At 41.8% G+C, this 27074-nt stretch overlaps 1 protein-coding gene across 1 annotated transcript in view; it reads right to left on the reverse strand.

The window, feature by feature from the left end:
• Positions 1-27074, reverse strand: part of LOC139754956 (UNC93-like protein) — an 87793-nt gene that overhangs the window by 45876 nt on the left and 14843 nt on the right. The window contains exon 2 of the mRNA XM_071672780.1: positions 11982-12070. Coding sequence (XP_071528881.1) covers positions 11982-12054 — 73 coding nt within the window. The 5' untranslated portion in view covers positions 12055-12070. The remainder of the gene's footprint in view (positions 1-11981; positions 12071-27074) is intronic.

Below are 27074 nucleotides of genomic sequence, written 5' to 3' on the forward strand. Positions count from 1 at the left end.
AAAAAGAGTTGGAGAGTTGTGTTTTATAGGCATCAGCCAACTGGGTTTGACCTACCCCACTGGAAAATCGTGTCCAAATCTGAGTTTACAGAGCCATGAAACGGAGCGCAGGTCGAGCAAGAAGGGATGGAACGAATTTTCAGGAGAGAAAGGATTGTGGTGTTGGGTCGTCAGCATTATGTGTATCTGGCCATCTGTTGTTAACAAGAAATCGTTCATGAAAAGGCGGAAATATATAGAAGCGGGACAGAATTCTGACGGACACCCCTGTTGTTAGGTAAAGAGGGAGGAGTTGATCCCTAGGCCAGAGATGAAGCTACTCAATATGATAAATTGATGAGGAAGCTTGGCGCTTAAGAGACCATGTTGCCACATCCTCTCGAAAACTTTTAATATGTAAAGTGCAACAATCAAGGGATCTCCACAGGGGTTCAGATATGATCAGACATTAGTAAGATATGAGACGATATCACCAGTAGATTTGCCTTAAGAAAGAAATACTGCTTTGTATATCCTTGTGTACACAAGGATATACAAAGCTATGAAAAGTCTACCTCGGCAAATAGCCACAGTGGAGATGGTGATAATATAATAGAAGAGAAACTGAAGGTAATACAGACGAAAACAGCACTAAATGAAGTATGTTCTTCAGTTCGTGATAGTCTACTACAATAGTAGCGGTCTGTGAATACAGGAACAGAACGGTATGGGATGCAGGATCTCAATTCTGCCCTTCGTTGTTCTTCCATTGGCGACCGATGCTAAACCCTCTACCACCTCTGGAGGAATAAGACATTTTCTTTTATATCTCTATATATAAATGATTTAATATATATTTTTTTTCTATACATGGATGTTTCGATACCTTATTGTGTTTGATACGGGCATCGGTTACTTTATACCACTAAAGCCAAGCTCTTGATTGTAAGTCAAAAATACAGTACCTTTCATATGTTGACATCAAATACTTTAGGGTGCGTGTGAGAGTTGATTCTCTGCTGATAAATTGTGTATCCTTTGTATTGTTTTCCTGTATCTATCACACACCTACAGACGGGATAAGAGTCAGATCGTTTCCTCAGTCTTCATATCCTGATGTAAAGCGTTTTTTCTTCCACTTATCAGTGCTATCATGTTTACAAGGCCCTCACCACTACCTGAGTTGCGAAGGTCTGTCAGAGGCGACTTGTGCAATCAAAATGTGTTACGACGGCTTTCGAAAGCTTAGGCTAGTTGTGGGCTTAACCTGTTACCAGTGGTTGTAAGAGCAAGACTGAGTTTCACACGGGAAAAATATCAGTAATAGCACAGTTATCACGAATGTCTTAATCATGTCTTTGGATCGCTGCAGCAACGAATAGCGGGTCATAGTTTTAATGGTTCGAAAGTCGTTATAGTTGTCATAAGGGCCATGTTTCGTCTCATGGTTCCAGTCCTCACTACTGATGACGTACGGAGGTTGAATGGTAATAAAGGTGTCTTGATGTTCTGGGGTTGTTTCTGTGTCAGTCTGGGTACCGTCCTATTGGTCCTGATACTCTCTCACTGGTAATTCACGGTTCGATACTGTAGGTGATTTTGGTCCTGGCTGTTGTAAGGAATCACTGTGTGCTTCTGTAGTATGATTTCGTTTTCTGGCAGTGAATCAATACACTTGTTGCTTCGAGAAATTGTTGGTCACTGGTGATGGCTTTTGAACTCTTGATCAGAACTACAGGATTTTGTTATTCATAGGTGTTATTTTTTTACGGTATTCCTCGGATCATCGTTGCGTTGATTCACTATTTGTTCTGTTGTTTCTGGATATCGATACCGTCATGAGCCAGGGTTCGTTTCTGTGGTGGTTTGGGCGGTCATCGTCTTGCTTGCGCAAGACATTGTTGTTGCTTCAATTCTTCGACTAAGCGTTTTGGTGACTCATTGTTTGTCATCACGGAGGTCTGAGGGTCGTTCTTATCGTAGATATAATAAGTGTGGCATTTCAGGGATTAAGTGTTGTATTCTTCAGTTGTTTTGTGATGATTTCTTAGACTTTTTGTGGTGGTTCAGGAGTTAGTTCTTTTGTGGCTCGAGTGTTGCTGTTGGGCAGGTGGAGTGTACGTGCAGGGTCGGTCAAACACTGGATCGTGTGAACAGCCTGATGCACGGGCAGATGAACCGAAGCACCGATGCAAGACTGGCGAATACACGGGAAGACGGACTCAAGGACGGACTGACGCACGGACAGAGGGAAAAGTGGACTGATGGACGTAGCTGAGCCAGGCGAACACACGAGGAGGCGGGCGCATGGACGGGCCAGACATGTTGCACAGGGTGATGGACACGCACACAGACGGTTTTATGGACGGACAGATATGCAGGCAGATGTACACAAATGTACGGGCCTCCGCGGTCTAGTGGTAGCTGTACTGACCATGAGTGCGCACGGGCCATTCCAGGGTCGGACCTGCATGGGTTTGATCGAAACCTGGGCGTAGCAGTCGGCCTACACTCAGTCCAACTGCTCATCCTCTACTCCACTGGCTTAGGCTCGTGTGTGTGTGTGTGTGTGTGTGTGTGTGTGTTTACAAACAAACATAGGAGCAATGACACTGTACATATTACAAGATCTGAAGACTGACTCTTTTGTAGAGACGAAAGCTTTTGATCTGACCCGTGATGGAGGGATCAAAGGCCTTAGAAATTAAATTAGGTTTATCTATAATGTACTAGATATTAGTCTGGAAGTGTCTCCCTTCGTAGTATGAAGGCAGCTTTATACTTAGTTCGCTCATTAAGTTGGTATTTCTAATTTACTCATTGTTTTTTAATTGCAGGTCGTTCCTCTATGTTCATTTGTTTTGTAATGACATTTACAGCTGTTGACTATTAGCCTTATACATTGCTAATTTTCTCCTATGTTCAGTTCTTGTAATTCTTCGAAAGTGCTTTTAATCTATTAGTTATTCTTGTGGTTCCTTTGCTGCTTGAGTTCAGCACTGGTCGCGCTGGTGATACTAACTGTTCTGTTTAGTTCGTGGCTATCCACATATCTCTGTTTATATATGTCACTTTCTGTCATGGTGGTTAACTGTTACTTTGTCTAAGTTATTCTTCAATAATTTTATCCTTTTATGGTTAATCGCCACTTTGCCTACCTGAGCGATTCTTTCCTATCTTGTCCAGTGTGTTAGCACTTGTTGCTCGACCTAACTAAACGGTAACAAGATTTTGACGGACCCTTTTTTACGTTTACACACAGACACACACACACAAACCTTGATACACAAAAGGTCAGAGCAGTGTGTACTTCTACGGTCGCACGCGTTAGACCCTTACAGGCAGGATATTGTAATGCTCTGTTGGGCTTAAACATTATTGGTAGGAGAGCAGGCGACCTTGATCATCAAGTTTAGGACAACAGGTATGGAGGAGAGACAATGCCGTGATACCACGAGGAAGAACTCACCAGGAAGGCTGTAATAACCACCAAGCAAACAGATCATGTGTGAAGATAAGTGGAATTAATGGGAATCATCTATTATGCTACTATGAAAAAGATATGACACAGCATATGTCAGAAGTGGGGGAAAGGGAGAAAGATTAACCAAGCTGGAGATAGAAGGACGGAGAGACAAGTGTTTTGAGTGGTCGGGTCCTGGAAATACAGGAGAGTGAAAGACGTGTAAGGGATAATGTGAAATTAGAGCGATGTGGTATACAGAAGGCGACGTGCTGTCAGTGGACTGAGCCAGGATATATGCAGCAGCCAGGGGAACCCACGGAAAGGTCTATGGTCCTGGGTGTGGATAGGGAGCTGTGGTTGCGGTACCTTACACATGACAGCCAGCGAATGCATACCAGCGAATTAGCCCTTTCTTCATCTGTTCTTGGCGTTACCTCGCTAACGCAGGAAAGCAGGCAAACAAGAAGTAAAAAAGTGAAGAAACAAATACGCTTAAAACAGTGTTTCATTTATCTACTGTGTAGGAAACTTTGGTATTGCCTTCCACAATTTCGCCTGAATGCATACGAAAGCGAGTCACTTCTCGATAATTCTTTATGTTGGAAGCTCCATTCACGGACAAAAATCCCCATCAAGTGCCAGGCCTTAATTGAAATATAGAGAGGATTATGAATTGGAAAAGGAAGAGAGAAAGGAAAGTATTTACTAAAATTAGACGAAAAGGAAAATCTCTTTTAAAATGTGCCAGGTCATAGTTATTGTGAAAGACATGAGAGAGTAAAGAGTTCTATAGCTTCGAGGTGCAGGGATGGAAGCAGTTATCAAAACGGCCCATCCCTGAGTTACCACACAGTAATCAAGTGACGCAGCAGCTTGCTAAGAACTGCGTGGTCTAGCTAGTGGTGGGGCACACAAGCAGCCAGCAAAAAACAGATTGATACTTACAGAAGAAAGAGAAAGTGGCCTAGCACTGTGGCGCGGGGCAAGTGGGTCAAGTTTTGAGGTTAGCCTAGGAGAGTTTACAAGTTGGACAGCTTTCTACTCAACTATATCAAGTAAGCATACACAGCTAGAACCACCCCATATGTGAGGACAGTACTCCGTACAAGGATTGATCAATCCTTTGCATAAATGGAGCAAAGATTCGGAAGAAAAGAATTTTAGATAATGAAACGGGACTCCCAGTCTCGTAGAGGCAGATTTAGCTATTTCCGTAATGTAGGATTCCAAAAGAGTGGATGTTACTGTAACACCAAGTATGTTCACTGTCCACTGAGTCAAGAGGTGGCATTACAGAATCGTGAAAGGAGAGAGGAAATCTGTGAATAACTTTCGATAGAGAGATGTGTGGAAACTGAATCTAGAGGCATTAAACTTAACGAGATTTCGTTTATCCCACTAAGATATCCTGTCCAAGTCTAAGTTATTGATAGAGTATGTCGAGACGAGATATAGATCGAGTAAGAGGGAGAGAGAGCAGCCTTGTAGAATCAGGTGCTGAGTCGTCAACGTATGTGTGCATTTGGTTATATGGAGAAGAAAGGAAATCGTTGAAAGAAAGGAGAAAAAGTGTAGGAGACTGTAGAGAACCTTGAGGGACACAGCTGCTGATAGGAAAAGGGGGAGAGGCTGATCCATTAAGGCTTACCATGCCTGTCGAGCTTCTCATATACTGAACCGCCCATATGCGTTCAGCAGTCAGATTCCCTTGAAACTTCAAGTCATTATCTAAAAATTCGTTACTTTCTGGTGTCACATATGAGCTCTACTTTGTGTGACAAAGTTCAGAAAATGTTGACGATCGTGGAGCTATGTGTGACACTACTGGTAGAAATCTTATCAGTAAACTATTAAGATAGATGATAATCTTGAAGTGGAAAGCAGATTTTGTACAGAATCCGTAAAGAACATTGAGTCATGACTGCTTTCTATTGAATATGCAAATTAATTCTGAGTTTTCTTTTTCTGAAGATTCTGACGACACAATGTGCATGGTAAAAAAGGTGGTACAAGTCTTTGTTTTAGCCTGTGGCGAAGTAAATAATGTCAATTAGAGTCAGATATTTTGCCGCACGGTTGTGAAGGCTGATATTTGTCTTATCCGAGATATTTCTCATTGGCTTATCTATAACACATGGATGTGAGCACTCTGTTCTTCACTCGTACCTATGTAATGTCTGAATAGTTGGGATAGCACAGCGTTGTTGGACATATGTTAGCAAATGAACATTCTAAAGCTAAAAACTTTACTCTTCTTTCTCTATTTTCTTCTGTTTTATTCAAAGTCACGGCTTTTGTGAGGAACTGAACCCGTGACTGCAGCCTTTGATATGAGGGAAAGGATTTCGTCTCATGTTGTAAGATTTCTCCCCGTCTAGTATGACGACGACTTTCCAAAGCTATTTTTGTCGTTTCGGTAAAAAGTTGTTTGTTGCAGTGTCAAAGGAGTCTAACGCAGAGCTGTAAGATCGTATATAATTGCATGATCATTTACCAAGGAAGTGGTGGTGGTGGGGGGGGGGATTTGCTTCACTTATTGAGGACGTGGTAGGAATCTGGTTCACAAATTTTGGATGTAGTAGGAACTTGATTCACTTACTGAGGAAGTGGTAGAGATCTGGTTCATTTATCAAGGTAATGGTAGGGTTCTGGTTCACGTACTGAGAAAATGTAAGGGGTCCGGAGCACTTACTAAGGAGGTGGTAGGGATCTGATTCACTTCCTGAGGAAATGGCAGGGGTGTGGTTCATTTACTGAGGAAATGGTGCGTATGTATGCCATTTACTGAGGAAGTGTTAGATTGTAGTTCGCTTGATGAGGAAGTTTTTAAGAATCTTGTTCTGTTACTGATGGAGTGGTAGGGAACTGGTTCACTTATTAAGGAAGTAGAAGTTTGGTTCACTTTCTTAGGAACTTGTAGGGGAGTTGTTCGCTTACTGAGTTAGTGGTAGGGATGTGATTCACTTACTAAGATAATAGTAGAGGTGTGGTTCAGTTACTTAGAAAGTGGTAGTAGTCTGGTTCACTTACTGAAGAAGTGGACAAGAACTTGTTCATTTACTGAGATGGGTTGTGGTTCATATACTTAGAAAGCGGTAGGAATCTAGTCACTTACTGAGGAGGGAGTAGAGGTCTGGTTCACTGAATGAAGAGGTGTTAGGGGCTTAGTTCACTTACTTAGGCAGTAGTTGGGGGTTTGTTTCACTTACTGAAGAAGTGATAGAGACCTGGTTCACATACTGAGGAAGTGGTAGGGATCTGGTTCACTAAAGAAGAAAGTGTTACTAGTCTATTTAATTTACTTAGGAAGTGAAACGAAGCTCAAGGGTAAAGGGGAAGAGTGGTTTGGAAATGTCTGGGGAGTGAAGTCAGGGGTTAGTGAGAGGACAAGAGCAAGGGAAGGAGTAGCAATACTCCTGAAACAGGAGTTGTGGGAGTATGTGACAGAATGTAAGAAAGTAAATTCTCGATTAATATGGGTAAAATTGAAAGTTGATGGAGAGAGGTGGGTGATTATTGGTGCATATGCACCTGGGCATGAGAAGAAAGATCATGAGAGGCAAGTGTTTTGGGAGCAGCTGAATGAGTGTGTTAGCGGTTTTGATGCACGAGACCGGGTTATAGTGATGGGTGATTTGAATGCAAAGGTGAGTAATGTGGCAGTTGAGGGAATAATTGGTATGCATGGGGTGTTCAGTGTTGTAAATGGAAATGGTGAAGAGCTTGTAGATTTATGTGCTGAAAAAGGACTGATGATTGGGAATACCTGGTTTAAAAAGCGAGATATACATAAGTATACTTATGTAAGTAGGAGAGATGGCCAGAGAGCGTTATTGGATTACGTGTTAATTGACAGGCGTGCGAAAGAGAGACTTTTGGATGTTAATGTGCTGAGAGGTGCAACTGGAGGGATGTCTGATCATTATCTTGTGGAGGCTAAGGTGAAGATTGGTATGGGTTTTCAGAAAAGAGGAGTGAATGTTGGGGTGAAGAAGGTGGTGAGAGTAAGTGAGCTTGGGAAGGAGACCTGTGTGGGGAAGTACCAGGAGAGACTGTGTACAGAATGGAAAAAGGTGAGAACAATGGAAGTAAGGGGAGTCGGGGAGGAATGGGATGTATTTAGGGAATCAGTGATGGATTGCGCAAAAGATGCTTGTGGCATGAGAAGAGTGGGAGGTGGGCTGTTTAGAAAGGGTAGTGAGTGGTGGGATGAAGAAGTAAGAGTATTAGTGAAAGAGAAGAGAGAGGCATTTGGACGATTTTTGCAGGGAAAAAATGCAATTGAGTGGGAGAAGTATAAAAGAAAGAGACAGGAGGTCAAGAGAAAGGTGCAAGAGGTGAAAAAAAGGGCAAATGAGAGTTGGGGTGAGAGACTATCAGTAAATTTTAGGGAGAATAAAAAGATGTTCTGGAAGGAGGTAAATAGGGTGCGTAAGACAAGGGAGCAAATGGGAACTTCAGTGAAGGGCGTAAATGGGGAGGTGATAACAAGTAGCGGTGATGTGAGAAGGAGATGGAATGAGTATTTTGAAGGTTTGTTGAATGTGTCTGATGACAGAGTGGCAGATATAGGGTGTTTTGGTCGAGGTGGTGTGCAAAGTGAGAGGGTTGGGGAAAATGATTTGATAAACAGAGAAGAGGTAGTAAAAGCTTTGCGGAAGATGAAAGCCGGCAAGGCAGCAGGTTTGGATGGTATTGCAGTGGAATTTATTAAGAAAGGGGGTGGCTGTATTGTTGACTGGTTGGTAAGGTTATTTAATGTATGTATGACTCATGGTGAGGTGCCTGAGGATTGGCGGAATGCGTGCATAGTGCCATTGTACAAAGGCAAAGGGGATAAGAGTGAGTGCTCAAATTACAGAGGTATAAGTTTGTTGAGTATTCCTGGTAAATTATATGGGAGGGTATTGATTGAGAGGGTGAAGGCATGTACAGAGCATCAGATTGGGGAAGAGCAGTGCGGTTTCAGAAGTGGTAGAGGATGTGTGGATCAGGTGTTTGCTTTGAAGAATGTATGTGAGAAATACTTAGAAAAGCAAATGGATTTGTATGTAGCATTTATGGATCTGGAGAAGGCATATGATAGAGTTGATAGAGATGCTCTGTGGAAGGTATTAAGAATATATGGTGTGGGAGGCAAGTTGTTAGAAGCAGTGAAAAGTTTTTATCGAGGATGTAAGGCATGTGTACGTGTAGGAAGAGAGGAAAGTGATTGGTTCTCAGTGAATGTAGGTTTGCGGCAGGGGTGTGTGATGTCTCCATGGTTGTTTAATTTGTTTATGGATGGGGTTGTAAAGGAGGTAAATGCAAGAGTCCTGGAAAGAGGGGCAAGTATGAAGTCTGTTGGGGATGAGAGAGCTTGGGAAGTGAGTCAATTGTTGTTCGCTGATGATACAGCGCTGGTGGCTGATTCATGTGAGAAACTGCAGAAGCTGGTGACTGAGTTTGGTAAAGTGTGTGGAAGAAGAAAGTTGAGAGTAAATGTGAATAAGAGCAAGGTTATTAGGTACAGTAGGGGTGAGGGTCAAGTCAATTGGGAGGTGAGTTTGAATGGAGAAAAACTGGAGGAAGTGAAGTGTTTTAGATATCTGGGAGTGGATCTGTCAGCGGATGGAACCATGGAAGCGGAAGTGGATCATAGGGTGGGGGAGGGGGCGAAAATTTTGGGAGCCTTGAAAAATGTGTGGAAGTCGAGAACATTATCTCGGAAAGCAAAAAATGGGTATGTTTGAGGGAATAGTGGTTCCAACAATGCTGTATGGTTGCGAGGCGTGGGCTATGGATAGAGTTGTGCGCAGGAGGATGGATGTGCTGGAAATGAGATGTTTGAGGACAATGTGTGGTGTGTGGTGGTTTGATCGAGTAAGTAACGTAAGGGTGAGAGAGATGTGTGGAAATAAAAAGAGCGTGGTCGAGAGAGCAGAAGAGGGTGTTTTGAAATGGTTTGGGCACATGGAGAGAATGAGTGAGGAGAGATTGACCAAGAGGATATATGTGTCGGAGGTGGAGGGAACGAGGAGAAGAGGGAGACCAAATTGGAGGTGGAAAGATGGAGTGAAAAAGATTTTGTGTGATCGGGGCCTGAACATGCAGGAGGGTGAAAGGAGGGCAAGAAATAGAGTGAATTGGAGTCATGTGGTATACAGGGGTTGACGTGCTGTCAGTGGATTGAAGCAAGGCATGTGAAGCGTCTGGGGTAAACCATGGAAAGCTGTGTAGGTATGTATATTTGCGTGTCTGGACGTGTGTATGTACATGTGTATGGGGGGGGGGGGTTGGGCCATTTCTTTCGTCTGTTTCCTTGCGCTACCTCGCAAACGCGGGAGACAGCGACAAAGTATTAAAAAAAAAAAAAAAAAAAAAAAAAAAGGAAGTGATAAGGGGTCTAGTTCACTTACTGAGGAAGTAGAGGGGATCTGGTTCACTTATTGAGGTTTACTTATTTAGGTAGTAGTAGGGATGTGGCCCACTTACCGAGGAAATGATAGGGTTCTGGTTCACTTAATGAAGGAATGGGCAGGATCTGGTTCACTTTCTGAGGAAGTGGTAGCGATCTGGTTTACTAACTGAGGAAGTGGTAGCGATCTGGTTCACTTAGTGAGGAAGTGATGGGGTCTGGTTAACTTACTGAAAAAGTGGTGAGGATTTAGTACACTTACTGAAGAAGAGGTAAGGGTCTGATTCATTTACTGGAAACGTAGAAAGGATCTGTTTCAGTTACTGAATAATTGTTAAGGGTTAGGGGTCTAATTCACTTAGTGAGAAAATAGTAGGGCTCTGGTTCACTTACTGAAGAAGTGGCAAGGATCTGGTTCACTTACTGAGGAAGCGGTATGAATCTGGTTCACTTACTGAGGAAGCGGTATGAATCTGGTTCACTTACTGAGGAAGCGGTATGAATCTGGTTCACTTACTGAGGAAGCGGTATGAATCTGGCTCACTTACTGAGGAAGCGGTATGAATCTGGTTCACTTCCTGAGGAAGCGGTATAAATCTGGTTCACTTATTGAGTGTTAGGCATCTGGTTCACTTAGTGGGAAGTAGGTGGGATCTGATTTACTTACTAAAGAAATGGTTGGGTCTGGTTCCCTTACTGATGAAGTGGTAGCGATCTGGTTCACTTACTGTGGAAGTGGTAAGGAAGTGGATCATTCATAGAGGAAGCAGTGAGGGGTCTGGCTCACTTACTGAGGAAATGGTTCACTTATTGAAAAAGTGGTAGGGATCTGGCTCACTTACTGGGAAAATGGTTGTGGGTCTGGTTCACTTACTGAGAAAGTGGAACTGGGTCTACGTCACTTACTGGTATAAGATGATGACCAAAATAGCCTAAGAAAAGAGTGTATCTCGCACTTCTGCCCTGATTGCTGGCGCCACGAATGTGACGAGAGATGTGCATCGCTGGGACGATGGAATTGCCAGCCTTGTACTCATCCTACACACGTATCTACGCCCTCACAGTTTAATAGTTTCCCCCGTAATGAAACCCTCGGGAACGGTTGATTTCGTTTTCTTTGGAAGCATTGTATCAGATCTCAGTGTTCACCTTGTGACGTCAGCCGCTTGCCACTAAAACGACGGAAATCCCAGTCGGGTTTTGTTATCGAGCCGCCTTCCTGCACGTACACTCTGGCGGCTTCCTCACTTATTAGCGAGTAACAACTGATGACTACCACTCTCTCTGAATTCACAAGGCATGATATCAATATAAACCAGTCCGGTCTTGGGAAGCGACATGTCTCCTAGTGGCTGGCGCGCGGCGCCACTTCTCGCCGTGGATGACGATGTTAAGCACCGACAAATGTTACTAGAATTGCATTGGACCCGGAAACTAGCCTGCGCAGTAAATGTTGTGCGGTAAGCTGTACATAATGATGACGCACTACCGTAGATATCGTTCAAGAAAATTGCGATCTGGAAACTATACTGCAATACGTAAAATGGCATGCGATGAGGCATCCCCCGTGATCGTGGAACCCGTCAAACGACACGAACATCTAGATAACGTAGTGATGAAATGAACTTTTTAAGAATTTTCTGGCATGTGTAATGATGGGAAAAGGAGTGGACTTTCCTCCCCGTAGATATCACTAAGACAACAGTTAGGAAACATTTCCATCTGTTCACTACCGTGTTATGGTACGCAATGTGACCTTAAAACCTACACGGGAAACACAGCTCTCGCGAGGCAGACTGGGCGACCTTGGAGCCTGGCGACTGTGCTTTTCATACTTTGATCAGTTCGTCATATATTCTTCTTCATTAGTATGTGATTTTGGTTAGAGAATTCTTACATATGTAAGAAAATCTAGTGGGCAAATTATTTGATGAATTTCTCTACCAGCCTCTCGAGGCACCTGCCACAGGGAGATCGTGTGGACATCCAGCAATGACTTGATCAGTAGCATTACAGGTCTGCCTCGATATGTGACGATGAACAAGTCAATCTCATTCATATAATGACTCTCAGTACCATATATCAGCAAATGCTCGGTACAATGAAACACAGACGAAGCCAAGGGTGTAGGCGACTTACCTCGGGATCCTTGATCCTCCTTCCCGTCGAAGACAGGATTGTCAATGCCCATCTTGTGGTTGTCGACAGTCATGATGGCGTCGATACACCTGACAACACAGAAGAAAAATTTGTAATTCAAGAAACAGACTAGGTTCCAGGGGTTGACGCACCTGGCCAGCTGGTATTATTTACCAAGAGGTGGGGGTAATCAACAGTAAATAATCTCAAACCTGAAAAATAAGGAGAGAGAGAGAGAGAGAGAGAGAGAGAGAGAGAGAGAGAGAGAGAGAGAGAGAGAGAGAGAGAGAGAGAGAGAGAGAGGTGAATGAAAAAAGTGGAGGAATGATGCCTGTGTCTTTTAACCTCAGTGTGGCTGAGAGGACCAGCCGCCTCTCCCAGGGTTCAAATCCGATTCGCGGTATAGATTAATTTGTACTTCCACTTCTCCATTCGGTTGAGGTTTGAGTCAAAGTGAGGGCGTCATAGGATGCAATATTGAACGTGGAGCTGCATGACGATATTTATGAAACTGGTAACGGCGACTACCTTGGTTTCGTAATCAGTACAACTTGTATACCTTAAACTCTAGAATCGATCCCTTCTAAGCACAGGGAATGAAATGAGTGTCGTTGGTCAGCACCGACTTGATGATAGAACACATAGAACTCTCGGGTCAGACGAGGCTTGTTGAAGTTGAGAAACATCTGACTACTGTATTATGAACACACACTGATATTTATCTCAGGCCTTACGTGATATAAACTACCCAACCTCAGCTCAGGTAACATAGCTTGAATTGACATAATCAAACGACTCTGGTGTCTAAGGACCCACTCGACAACACACAGTTTTTCCTGCACTGTTACCTTCGTAGCATTGTAGTTTTCTTACAGACTAATAACCTTTATCTTCTTAAGATCGATCAGTAAACCAATAAACCAGTCTGTGTGCGTAGAGTGGAGCTTATATGTGATGCGGATATACAAGAGTGAAGCAAGCTCTTATACGATTACGACAAATTCAGATTTCATGACATGTATTTAACCTTACACACGTCACCATCACCTCTATTCACCATAGATGATGTGTTCACAGTAATCAAATATCCTACTGGGCTGGAGGAAGCCCTTCCCCCCTCGTTAAAGACACACACTTGCACTAAGAGTACGTCTGTGTCTCACCATACACGCATTCCTGCAAACTTGCCCTTCTGTACATTCAGACTTCCATAAGCTGAATAAGCGTGGAAGTTTTTATGATAGCGTGAGTTACGTGCGTGCGGACGTGAACCTACGAATACAAGGGGATGCAAAATACTATGGCACTTTCGAATCGCATAACTCACGGTCAAGACCTGTCTACGCGGCCCAGTTTAACTTGGATATGGACCGTTAAACAGCGTCTTGTCTGGAAGACTAAATGATCCATGTACTTCCAAACTGGAAGACTACATGTCATACTCTCTATCAGGGAGTCTGAATGACACACTCTTGCCAAAAGAACGTGATAGCATGATATATCTGGTGTATTGAAGAATATACATCTCATACTAAGAGAGTACATGACATACTTCCTATCTAAGAGACTGCAGGACATGCTCCCTCACTGGGAGACTGCAGACATGCTCCCTCACTGGGAGACTGCAGGACATCCTCCCTCACTGGGAGACTGCAGACATGCTCCCTCACTGGGAGACTGCAGGACATCCTCCCTCACTGGGAGACTGCAGACATGCTCCCTCACTGGGAGACTGCAGGACATGCTCCCTCACTGGGAGACTGCAGGACATGCTCCCTCACTGGGAGACTGCAGGACATCCTCTCTCACTGGGAGACTGCAGGACATGCTCCCTCACTGGGAGACTGCAGGACATGCTCCCTCACTGGGAGACTGCAGGACATGCTCCCTCACTGGGAGACTGCAGGATATGCTCCCTGTCTGGGATATTGCATGAAAGTCTCCCTGCCTTAGAAAGTAAAAATATTTTCCAATATTTAGAAGATTCCATATTATAAAGTGAGTCAGAGCACGACATTCGTCTGACCTGGTAGCCTTCAGGAATGACTTCCCGTTCTAATACACAACATTACTGAATACGTTTGTAGAGGTGTGCGTGTCATGGCATACCCTGCACGTTGGATTACTTGATCTTTGCCTGAGGAGCCTCAAGACATCTCCCTGCTTTGGAGGCTGCAGTTGATACGCTGAATTGGGACATAACACAGTGCCGTTCCTGGTATGTTCAGTACATTACACTTTCACTGACTTAGAAAGAAAATGTCACATTTCTTAATGCATTGCGATAAAACGCTTGTCATCTTGTCTGGAAGTATATATATATATATATATATATATATATATAGGGATATATATATATATATATATATATATAATATATATATATATATATATATATATATATATATATATATATATATATATATATATATATATATATATATATATATATATATATATATATGGGGATAGGGGAGAAAGAATACTTCCCACGTATTCCCTGCGTGTCGTAGAAGGCGACTAAAAGGGGAGGGAGCGGGGGGCTGGAAATCTTCCCCTCTCGCTTTTTTTAAATTTTCCAAAAGAAGGAACAGAGAATGAGGCTAGGTGAGGATATTCCCTCAGAGGCCCAGTCCTCTGTTCTTAGCGCTACCTTGCTAACGCGGGAAATGGCGAATAGTATGAAAGAAAAGAAATATATATATATATATATATATATATATATATATTATATTATTTTTTATTATACTTTGTCGCTGTCTCCCGCGTTTGCGAGGTTGCGCAAGGAAACAGACGAAAGAAATGGCCCAACCCCCCCCCCCCATACACATGTATATACATACGTCCACACACGCAAATATACATACCTACACAGCTTTCCACGGTTTACCCCAGACGCTTCACATGCCCTGCTTCAATCCACTGACAGCACGTCAACCCCGGTATACCACATCGCTCCAACTCACTCTATTCCTTGTCCTCCTTTCACCCTCCTGCATGTTCAGGCCCCGATCACACAAAATCTTTTTCACTCCATCTTTCCACCTCCAATTTGGTCTCCCTCTTCTCCTCGTTCCCTCCACCTCCGACACATATATCCTCTTGGTCAATCTTTCCTCACTCATCCTCTCCATGTGCCCAAACCACTTATAACACCCTCTTCTGCTCTCTCAACCACGCCCTTTTTATTTCCACACATCTCTCTTACCCTTACGTTACTTACTCGATCAAACCACCTCACACCACACATTGTCCTCAAACATCTCATTTCCAGCACATCCATCCTCCTGCGCACAACTCTATCCATAGCCCACGCCTCGCAACCATACAACATTGTTGGAACCACTATTCCTTCAAACATACTCATTTTTGCTTTCCGAGATAATGTTCTCGACTTCCACACATTCTTCAAGGCCCCCAGGATTTTCGCCCCCTCCCCCACCCTATGATCCACTTCCGCTTCCATGGTTCCATCAGCTGCCAGATCCACTCCCAGATATCTAAAACACTTCACTTCCTCCAGTTTTTCTCCATTCAAACTCACCTCCCAATTGACTTGACCCTCAACCCTACTGTACCTAATAACCTTGCTCTTATTCACATTTACTCTTAACTTTCTTCTTCCACACACTTTTCCAAACTCAGTCACCAGCTTCTGCAGTTTCTCACATGAATCAGCCACCAGCGCTGTATCATCAGCGAACAACAACTGACTCACTTCCCAAGCTCTCTCATCCCCAAAAGACTTCATACTTGCCCCTCTTTCCAAAACTCTTGCATTTACCTCCCTAACAACCCCATCCATAAACAAATTAAACAACCATGGAGACATCACACACCCCTGCCGCAAACCTACATTCACTGAGAACCAATCACTTTCCTCTCTTCCTACACGTACACATGCCTTACATCCTCGATAAAAACTTTTCACTGCTTCTAACAACTTTCCTCCCACACCATATATTCTTAATACCTTCCACAGAGCATCTCTATCAACTCTATCATATGCCTTCTCCAGATCCATAAATGCTACATACAAATCCATTTGCTTTTCTAAGTATTTCTCACATACATTCTTCAAAGCAAACACCTGATCCACACATCCTCTACCACTTCTAAAACCACACTGCTCTTCCCAATCTGATGCTCTGTACATGCCACTGATAGAGTGGCAGATATAGCGTGTTTTGGTCGAGGTGGTGTGCAAAGTGAGAGGGTTAGGGAAAATGATTTGGTAAACAGAGAAGAGGTAGTGAAAGCTTTGCGGAAGATGAAAGCTGGCAAGGCAGTAGGTTTGGATGGTATTGCAGTGGAATTTATTAAAAAAGGGGGTGACTGTATTGTTGACTGGTTGGTAAGGTTATTCAATGTATGTATGACTCATGGTGAGGTGCCTGAGGATTGGCGGAATGCGTGCATAGTGCCATTGTACAAAGGCAAAGGGGATAAGAGTGAGTGCTCAAATTACAGAGGTATGAGTTTGTTGAGTATTCCTGGTAAATTATATGGGAGGGTATTGATTGAGAGGGTGAAGGCATATATATATATATATATATATATATATATATATATATATATATATATATATATATATATATATATATATATATATATATATATATATATATATATATATATATATATATATATATATATACCTTCTTTCATACTATATATATATATATATATATATATATATATATATATATATATATATATATATATATATATATATATATATATATATATATATATATATATATATATATATATAAACAAATTAAACAACCATGGAGACATCACACACCCCTGCCGCAAACCTACATTCACTGAGAACCAATCACTTTCCTCTCTTCCTACACACACACATGCCTTACTTCCTCGATAAAAACTTTTCACTGCTTCTAACAACTTGCCTCCCACACCATATATTCTTAATACCTTCCACAGAGCATCTCTATCAACTCTATCATATGCCTTCTCCAGATCCATAAATGCTACATACAAATCCATTTGCTTTTCTAAGTATTTCTCACATACATTCTTCAAAGCAAACACCTGATCCACACATCCTCTACCACTTCTGAAACCGCACTGCTCTTCCCCAATCTGATGCTCTGTACATGCCTTCACCCTCTCAATCAATACCCTCCCATATAATTTACCAGGAATACTCAACAAACTTATACCTCTGTAATTTGAGCACTCACTCTTATCCCCTTTGCCTTTGTACAATGGTTGTTTAATTTGTTTATGGATGGGGTTGTTAGGGAGGTAAATGCAAGAGTCCTGGAAAGAGGGGCAAGTATGAAGTCTGTTGGGGATGAGAGAGCTTGGGAAGTGAGTCAGTTGTTGTTCGCTGATGATACAGCGCTGGTGGCTGATTCATGTGAGAAACTGCAGAAGCTGGTGACTGAGTTTGGTAAAGTGTGTGGAAGAAGAAAGTTAAGAGTAAATGTGAGTAAGAGCAAGGTTATTAGGTACAGTAGGGTTGAGGGTCAAGTCAATTGGGAGGTGAGTTTGAATGGAGAAAAACTGGAGGAAGTGAAGTGTTTTAGATATCTGGGAGTGGATCTGTCAGCGGATGGAACCATGGAAGCGGAAGTGGATCATAGGGTGGGGGAGGGGGCGAAAATTTTGGGAGCCTTGAAAAATGTGTGGAAGTCGAGAACATTATCTCGGAAAGCAAAAATGGGTATGTTTGAAGGAATAGTGGTTCCAACAATGTTGTATGGTTGCGAGGCGTGGGCTATGGATAGAGATGTGCGCAGGAGGATGGATGTGCTGGAAATGAGATGTTTGAGGACAATGTGTGGTGTGAGGTGGTTTGATCGAGTAAGTAACGTAAGGGTAAGAGAGATGTGTGGAAATAAAAAGAGCGTGGTTGAGAGAGCAGAAGAGGGTGTTTTGAAATGGTTTGGGCACATGGAGAGAATGAGTGAGGAAAGATTGACCAAGAGGATATATGTGTCGGAGGTGGAGGGAACGAGGAGAAGAGGGAGACCAAATTGGAGGTGGAAAGATGGAGTGAAAAAGATTTTGTGTGATCGGGGCCTGAACATGCAGGAGGGTGAAAGGAGGGCAAGGAATAGAGTGAATTGGAGCGATGTGGTATACAGGGGTTGACGTGCTGTCAGTGGATTGAATCAAGGCATGTGAAGCGTCTGGGGTAAACCATGGAAAGCTGTGTAGGTATGTATATTTGCGTGTGTGGACGTGTGTATGTACATGTGTATGGGGGGGGGGGGTTGGGCCATTTCTTTCGTTTGTTTCCTTGCGCTACCTCGCAAACGCGGGAGACAGTGACAAAGTATAAAAAAAAAAAAAAAAAAAAAAATATATATATATATATATATATATATATATATATATATATATATATATATATATATGTGTGTGTTCGATGATAGAGTGGCAGATATATGGTGTTTTGGTCGAGGTGGTGTGCAAAGTGAGAGGGTTAGGGAAAATGATTTGGTAAACAGAGAAGAGGTAGTAAAAGCTTTGCGGAAGATGAAAGCCGGCAAGGCAGCAGGTTTGGATGGTATTGCAGTGGAATCTATTAAAAAAGGGGGTGATTGTATTATTGACTGGTTGGTAAGGTTATTTAATGTATGTATGACTCATGGTGAGGTGCCTGAGGATAATATATATATATATATATTGTACAAAGGCAAAGGGGATAAGAGTGAGTGCTCAAATTACAGAGGTATAAGTTTGTTGAGTATTCCTGGTAAATTATATGGGAGGGTATTGATTGAGAGGGTGAAGGCATGTACAGAGCATCAGATTGGGGAAGAGCAGTGTGGTTTCAGAAGTGGTAGAGGATGTGTGGATCAGGTGTTTGCTTTGAAGAATGTATGTGAGAAATACTTAGAAAAGCAAATGGATTTGTATGTAGCATTTATGGATCTGGAGAAGGCATATGATAGAGTTGATAGAGATGCTCTGTGGAAGGTATTAAGAATATATGGTGTGGGAGGAAAGTTGTTAGAAGCAGTGAAAAGTTTTTATCGAGGATGTAAGGCATGTGTACGTGTAGGAAGAGAGGAAAGTGATTGGTTCTCAGTGAATGTAGGTTTGCGGCAGGGGTGTGTGATGTCTCCATGGTTGTTTAATTTGTTTATGGATGGGGTTGTTAGGGAGGTAAATGCAAGAGTTTTGGAAAGAGGGGCAAGTATGAAATCTGTTGGGGATGAGAGAGCTTGGGAAGTGAGTCAGTTGTTGTTCGCTGATGATACAGCGCTGGTGGCTGATTCATGTGAGAAACTGCAGAAGCTGGTGACTGAGTTTGGTAAAGTGTGTGGAAGAAGAAAGTTAAGAGTAAATGTGAATAAGAGCAAGGTTATTAGGTACAGTAGGGTTGAGAGTCAAGTCAATTGGGAGGTGAGTTTGAATGGAGAAAAACTGGAGGAAGTGAAGTGTTTTAGATATCTGGGAGTGGATCTGGCAGCGGATGGAACCATGGAAGCGGAAGTGGATCATAGGGTGTTGGAGGGGGCGAAAATTCTGGGGGCCTTGAAGAATGTGTGGAAGTCGAGAACATTATCCCGGAAAGCAAAAATGGGTATGTTTGAAGGAATAGTGGTTCCAACAATGTCGTATGGTTGCGAGGCGTGGGCTATGGATAGAGTTGTGCGCAGGAGGATGGATGTGCTGGCAATGAGATGTTTGAGGACAATGTGTGGTGTGAGGTGGTTTGATCGAGTGAGTAACGTAAGGGTAAGAGAGATGTGTGGAAATAAAAAGAGCGTGGTTGAAAGAGCAGAAGAGGGTGTTTTGAAGTGGTTTGGGCACATGGAGAGAATGAGTGAGGAAAGATTGACCAAGAGGATATATGTGTCGGAGGTGGAGGGAACGAGGAGAAGAGGGAGACCAAATTGGAGGTGGAAAGATGGAGTGAAAAAGATTTTGTGTGATCGGGGCCTGAACATGCAGGAGGGTGAAAGGAGGGCAAGGAATAGAGTGAATTGGAGCGATGTGGTATACCGGGGTTGACGTGCTGTCAGTGGATTGAATCAAGGCATGTGAAGCGTCTGGGGTAAACCATGGAAAGCTGTGTAGGTATGTATATTTGCGTGTGTGGACGTATGTCTATACATGTGTATTGGGGGGGGGGGGGTGGGCCATTTCTTTCGTCTGTTTCCTTGCGCTACCTCGCAAACGCGGGAGACAGCGACAAAGTATAATAAAAAATAAAATATATATATATATATATATATATATATATATATATATATATATATATATATATATATATATTATATATATGATATATATATATTATCAATATATATATATTATCCCTGGGGATAGGAAGAAATAATACTTCCCACGTATTCCCTGCGTGTCGTAGAAGGCGAGTAAAAGGGGAGGGAGCGGGAGGCTGGAAATCCTCCCCTCTCTTTTTTTTTCTAAAAGAAGAAATAGAGAAGGGGGCCAGGTGAGGATATTCATTCAAAGGCCCAGTCCTCATCCTCTGTTCTTAACGCTACCTCGCTAATGCGGGAAATGGCGATTAGTATAAAAAAAAAGAAATATATATATAGGGGATAGGGCAGAAAGAATACTTCCCACGTATTCCCTGCGTGTCGTAGAAGACGACTAAAAGGGAAGGGAGCGGGGGGCTGGAAATCCTCCCCTCTCGTTCTTTTTTTTTTTTTTTTTTGATTTTCCAAAAGTAGGAACAGAGAAGAGGTTCAGGTGAGGATATTCCCCTAAAGGCCCAGTCCTCTGTTCTTAACGCTACCTCGCTATCGCGGGAAATAGCGAATAGTATGAAAAAAAAAAAAAAAATATATATATATATATATATATATATATATATATATATATATATATATATGTATTTTTTTTTTCTTTTTTTTTTTTTTTGCTTTGTCGCTGTCTCCCGCGTTTGCGAGGTAGCGCAAGGAAACAGACGAAAGAAAATGGCCCCACCCACCCCCATACACATGTATATACATACGTCCACACACGCAAATATACATACCTACACAGCTTTCCATGGTTTACCCCAGACGCTTCACATGCCTTGATTCAATCCACTGACAGCACGTCAACCCCGGTATACCACATCGCTCCAATTCACTCTATTCCTTGCCCTCCTTTCACCCTCCTGCATGTTCAGGCCCCGATCACACAAAATCTTTTTCACTCCATCTTTCCACCTCCAATTTGGTCTCCCTCTTCTCCTCGTTCCCTCCACCTCCGACACATATATCCTCTTGGTCAATCTTTCCTCACTCATTCTCTCCATGTGCCCAAACCATTTCAAAACACCCTCTTCTGCTCTCTCAACCACGCTCTTTTTATTTCCACACATCTCTCTTACCCTTACGTTACTTACTCGATCAAACCACCTCACACCACACATTGTCCTCAAACATCTCATTTCCAGCACATCCTTCCTCCTGCGCACAACTCTATCCACAGTCCACGCCTCGCAACCATACAACATTGTTGGAACCACTATTCCTTCAAACATACCCATTTTTGCTTTCCGAGATAATGTTCTCGATATCCACACATTCTTCAAGGCTCCCAGGATTTTCGCCCCCTCCCGCACCCTATGATTCACTTCCGCTTCCATGGTTCCATCCGCTGCCAGATCCACTCCCAGATATCTAAAACACTTTACATCCTCCAGTTTTTCTCCATTCAAACTCACCTCCCAATTGACTTGACCCTCAACCCTACTGTACCTAATAACCTTGCTCTTATTCACATTTACTCTTAAATTTCTTCTTTCACACACTTTACTAAACTCAGTCACCAGCTTCTGCAGTTTCTCACATGAATCAGCCACCAGCGCTGTATCATCAGCGAACAACAACTGACTCACTTCCCAAGCTCTCTCATCCCCAACAGACTTCATACTTGCCCCTCTTTCCAAAACTCTTGCATTCACCTCCCTAACAACATATATATATATATATATATATATATATATATATATATATATATATATATGTATATATATATATATATATATATATATTTATATATATATATATATATATATATATATATATATATATATATATATATATATATATATATATATATATATATATATATATATATATATATATATATATATATATGTATATATATATATATATATATATATATATATATATATATATATATATATATATATATATATATATATATATATATATATATATATATATATATATATATATACATATATATATATATATATATATATATATATATACGTTGAGATGTATAAGTAAGTATGTGTGCGTGTGTGGACGTGTATGTACATACATGTGTATGTGGGTGGGTTGGGCAATTTTTTGTCTGTTTACTTGCGCTACCTCGCTAACGCGTGAGACATCAACAAAGAATAATAAATGAATAATAAATATATATATATATATATATATATATATATATATATATATATATATATATATATATATATATATATATATATATATATATATATATATATATATATATATATATATATATATATATATATATATATATATTTGGAAGCATTGATGGCTTGCGCAAAAGATGCTTGTGGCATGAGAAGCGTGGGAGGTGGGCTGATTACAAGGGGTAGTGAGTGGTGGGATGAAGAAGTTAGATTATTACTGTAAGCGAAGAGAGAGGCATTTGGACGATTTTTGCAGGGAAATTTTGCAGATGACTGGTAGATGTACAAAAGAAAGGGGCAGGAAGTCAAGAGAAAGGTGCAAGAGGTGAAAAAGAGGGCAAATGAGAGTTGGGGTGAGAGAGCATCATTAAATTTCAGGGAGAGTAAAATAATGTTTTGGAAGGAGGTAAATAATGTGCGTAAGAAAAGGGAAGCAATGGGAACATCAGTGAAGGGGGCAAATGGGCAGGTGATAACACGTAGTGATGATGTGAGAAGGAGATGAAGTGAGTATTTTGAAGGTTTGTTGAATGATACAGTGGCAGATATAGGGTGTTTTGGTCGAGATGGTTTGCAAAGTGAGAGGCTTAGGGAGAATGATTTGGTAAACAGAGAGGAGGTAGCAAAAGCTTTGCGTAAGATGAAAGCTTGAGAATGCAGATTAAAAACGATAGTGAGTGCTGGGGTGAAGAGTTAAGATTATTAGTGAAAAAGAAGAGAGAGGCATTTGGACGATTTTCGCAGGGAGATAATGCAAATGACTGGGAGATGTATAAAAGAAAGAAGCAAGAGGTCAAGAGAAAGGTGCAAGAGGTAAAAAAGAGGGTAAGTGAGAGTTGGGGCGAGAGAGTATCATTAAATTTTAGGGAGGATAAAAAGATGCTTTGGAAGGAGGTAAATAAAGTGCGTAAGACAAGGGAACAAATGGGAGCATCAGTGAAGGGGGCTAATGGGGAGGTGATAACAAGTAGTGGTGATATGAGGAGATGGGGTGATTATTCTGAAGGTTTGTTGAATGTGTTTGATGATAGAGTGGCAGATACAGTGTGTTTTGGTCGAGGTGGTGTGCAAATTGAGAGGGTTACGGAGAATGATTTGGTAAATAGGGAAGAGGTAGTAAAAGCTTTGCGGAAGATGAAAGCCTGCAAGGCAGCGGGTTTCGATGGTATTGCGGTGGAATATATTAAAAAAGGGGGTGACTGTATTGTTGCCTGGTTGGTAAGATTATTTAATGTATGTAAGACTCATGGTGAGGTACCTGAGTATTGGAGGAATGCTTCCATAGGGCCATTTTACAAAGGCAAAGGGGATAAAAGTGAGTGCTCAAATTACAGAGGTATAAATCTGTTGAGTATTCCTGGGATATTATATGGAAGGGTATTGATTCAGAGGGAAGAGCAGTGCGGTTTCAAAAGTGGTAGAGGATGTGTAGATCAGGTGTTTGCTTTGAAGAATATATGTTAGAAATATTTAGAAAAGCAAATGGATTTGTATGTAACATTTATGGATCTGGAAAAGGCATATGATAGAATTGATAGAGATGCTCTGTGGAAGGTATTAAGAATATATGGTCTGGGAGAGAAGTTGTGAGAAGCAGTGAAACGTTTTTATCGAGAATATAAGACATATGTACGTGTAGGAAGAGAGCAAAGTGATTGGTTCTCAGTGAATGTTGGTTTTCGGCAGGGGTGCGTGATGTCGCCATGGTTGCTTAATTTGTTTATGGATGGGGTTGTTAGGGAGGTGAATGCAAGAGTTTTGGAAAGAGGGGCAAGTATGCTTGAGTATCTTAATGTGTGTGGATGTAATCAAGATGATAAGAATCTAGGAGGATGAAGTGAAGCGAAGCATAAGGGTAAAGTTAAAGAATTGTTTGGGATTGCCTTAGGACCAAAATCGTGATTGGCGTGAAGGCAAACGCTAAGGAAGGAGTGACAATACTGCTGAAGCAGGAGTTGCGGATATGCATGAAAGAGTATTTGTATATGAGCTCCAGCCTGATGTGGATGAAAATGAAAGTTGATTATTTTGGAAGCAGCTAAGTAAGTGAATCGGCAGCACATATTAGTGATGGGTGATTATATATTAAATACACAAAGAATTGAAATCTTGATATTAGTGAAGGTCTACACAAATTGCATAAATTTATTGTTGATAAAATTTGTGAACAATTCATCTTCTTGTTGACATTATAATGTTTATGACACGCTCGTTGTCTGTCTTGGACAATCTCATGTTTACCAAATGGCGTCCTAGGTACATCTCTTCGTTGTATATCAACTGACTGTTATATTTCTCTCTTGAATGTATGTGAGAAATACTTAGAAAAGCAAATGGATTTGTATGTAGCATTTATGGATCTGGAGAAGGCATATGATAGAGTTGATAGAGATGCTCTGTGGAAGGTATTAAGAATATATGGTGTGGGAGGAAAGTTGTTAGAAGCAGTGAAAAGTTTTTATCGAGGATGTAAGGCATGTGTACGTGTAGGAAGAGAGGAAAGTGATTGGTTCTCAGTGAATGTAGGTTTGCGGCAGGGGTGTGTGATGTCTCCATGGTTGTTTAATTTGTTTATGGATGGGGTTGTTAGGGAGGTGAATGCAAGAGTTTTGGAAAGAGGGGCAAGTATGCAGTCTGTTGTGGATGAGAGAGCTTGGGAAGTGAGTCAGTTGTTGTTCGCTGATGATACAGCACTGGTGGCTGATTCGGTTGGAAACTGCAGAAGCTGGTGACTGACTTTAGTAAAGTGTGTGAAAGATGAAAGGTGAGAGTAAATATGAATAAGAGCAAGGTTATTAGGTACCATAGGGTTGAGGGAAAAGTCAGTTGAGAGGTAAGTTTGAATGGAGAAAAACTGGAGGAAGTGAAGTGTTTTTGGTATTTGGGAGTGGATTTGGCAGCGGATGGAACCATGGAAGCGGAAGTGAATCATAGGGTGGGGGAGGGGGCGAAAGTTTTGGGCCCGTTGAAGAATGTGTGGAAGTCGAGAACGTTATCTTGGAAAGCAAATATGGGTATGTTTGAAGGAATAGTGGTTCCAACAATGATATATGGTTGCGAGGCGTGTGCAATAGATAGAGTTGTCCGGAGGAGGATGGATGTGCTGGAAATGATATGTTTGAGGACAATATGTGGTGTGAGGTGGTTTGATCGAGTATGTAATGAAAGGGTATGAGAGATGTGTGGTAATAAAAAAGAATGTGGTTGAGAGAGTAGAAGATGGTGTTTTGAAATGGTTTTGTCACATGGAGAGAATTAGTGAGGAAAGATTGAGAAAGAGGATATATGTGTCAGAGGTGGAGGAACGAGGAGAAGTGGGAGACCAACTTGGAGTTGGAAAGGAGTGAAAAAGATTTTGAGTGATTGGGGCCTGAACATGCAGGAGGGTGAAAGGCGTGCAAGGAATATAGTGAATTGGAACTATGTGGCATACCGGGGTCGACGTGCTGTCAATGGATTGAACCAGGGCATGTGAAGCGTCTGGGGTAAACCATGGAAAGTTCTGTGTGGCCTGCATGTGGAAAGGGACCTGTGGTTTCACTGCATTATACATGACAGCTAGAGACTGAGTGTGAACGAATGTGGCCTTTGTTTGTTTTTATTTCATGTGTGGCTGGGTTGCGACGGGAATGAATAAGGGCAGACATTAAAAATCATGTACATGTTGATATATGTATATGTCTGTGTGTGTATATATATGTATACGTTGAGATGTATAGGTATGTATATGTGCGTGTGTGGAGGTATATGTATATACATGTGTATGTCGGTGGGTCGGGCCATTCTTTCATCTGTTTCATGCGTTACCTCGGTAACGCGGGAGACAGCGACAAGAGATATTATATAGATATAAATATTTATAACATAGAAACCTCTAACAGCCAGGATCGAACCATGGACCCCTCTACAAGAGGCGGGAATGCTAACCACTAGGCTATGGGCCAGGCCCATAGCGTAGCGTTTAGAATTCCCGCCTCTTGCACATTGGTCCCGGGTTCGATCCTGGCTGTTGGAGGTTTTTATGCGCTATGAAGGTGCGTGTTTCTCTGTTCTAACAACTTAACTCCCACACCATATATTCTTAATACCTTCCACAGAGCATCTCTATCAACTCTATCATATGCCTTCTCCTGATCCATAAATGCTACATACAAATCCATTCGCTTTTCTAAGTATTTCTCTCATGGATTCTTCAAAGCAAACACCTGATCCACACATCCTCTACCACTTCTGAAACCACACTGCTCTTCCCCAGTCTGATGCTCCGTACATGCCTTCACTCTCTCAATCAATACCCTCCCATATAATTTCCCAGGAATTATCAACAAACCTATACCTCTGTAATTTGAGCACTCACACTTATCCCCTTTGCCTTTTTACAGTGGCACTATGCAAGCATTCCGCCAGTCCTCAGGCATCTCACCATGATTCATACATACATTGAATAACCTTTCCAATCAGTCAACAATAGAGTTAACCCCTTCTTTAATGAATTGTACTGCAATACTATCCAAACCCGCTGCCTTGCCGGTTTCATCTCCGCAAAGCTCTTACTACCTTTTCTCTGTTTACCAAATCATTCTCCCTAACCCTCTCACTTTCCACACCACCTCGACCAAAGCACACTATATCTGTCACTCTATCATCAAACACATTGAACAAACCTTCAAAATACTCAC

The sequence above is a fragment of the Panulirus ornatus genome, chromosome 18, assembly GCF_036320965.1.
Source record: "Panulirus ornatus isolate Po-2019 chromosome 18, ASM3632096v1, whole genome shotgun sequence".
Lineage (NCBI taxonomy): Eukaryota > Metazoa > Arthropoda > Malacostraca > Decapoda > Palinuridae > Panulirus > Panulirus ornatus.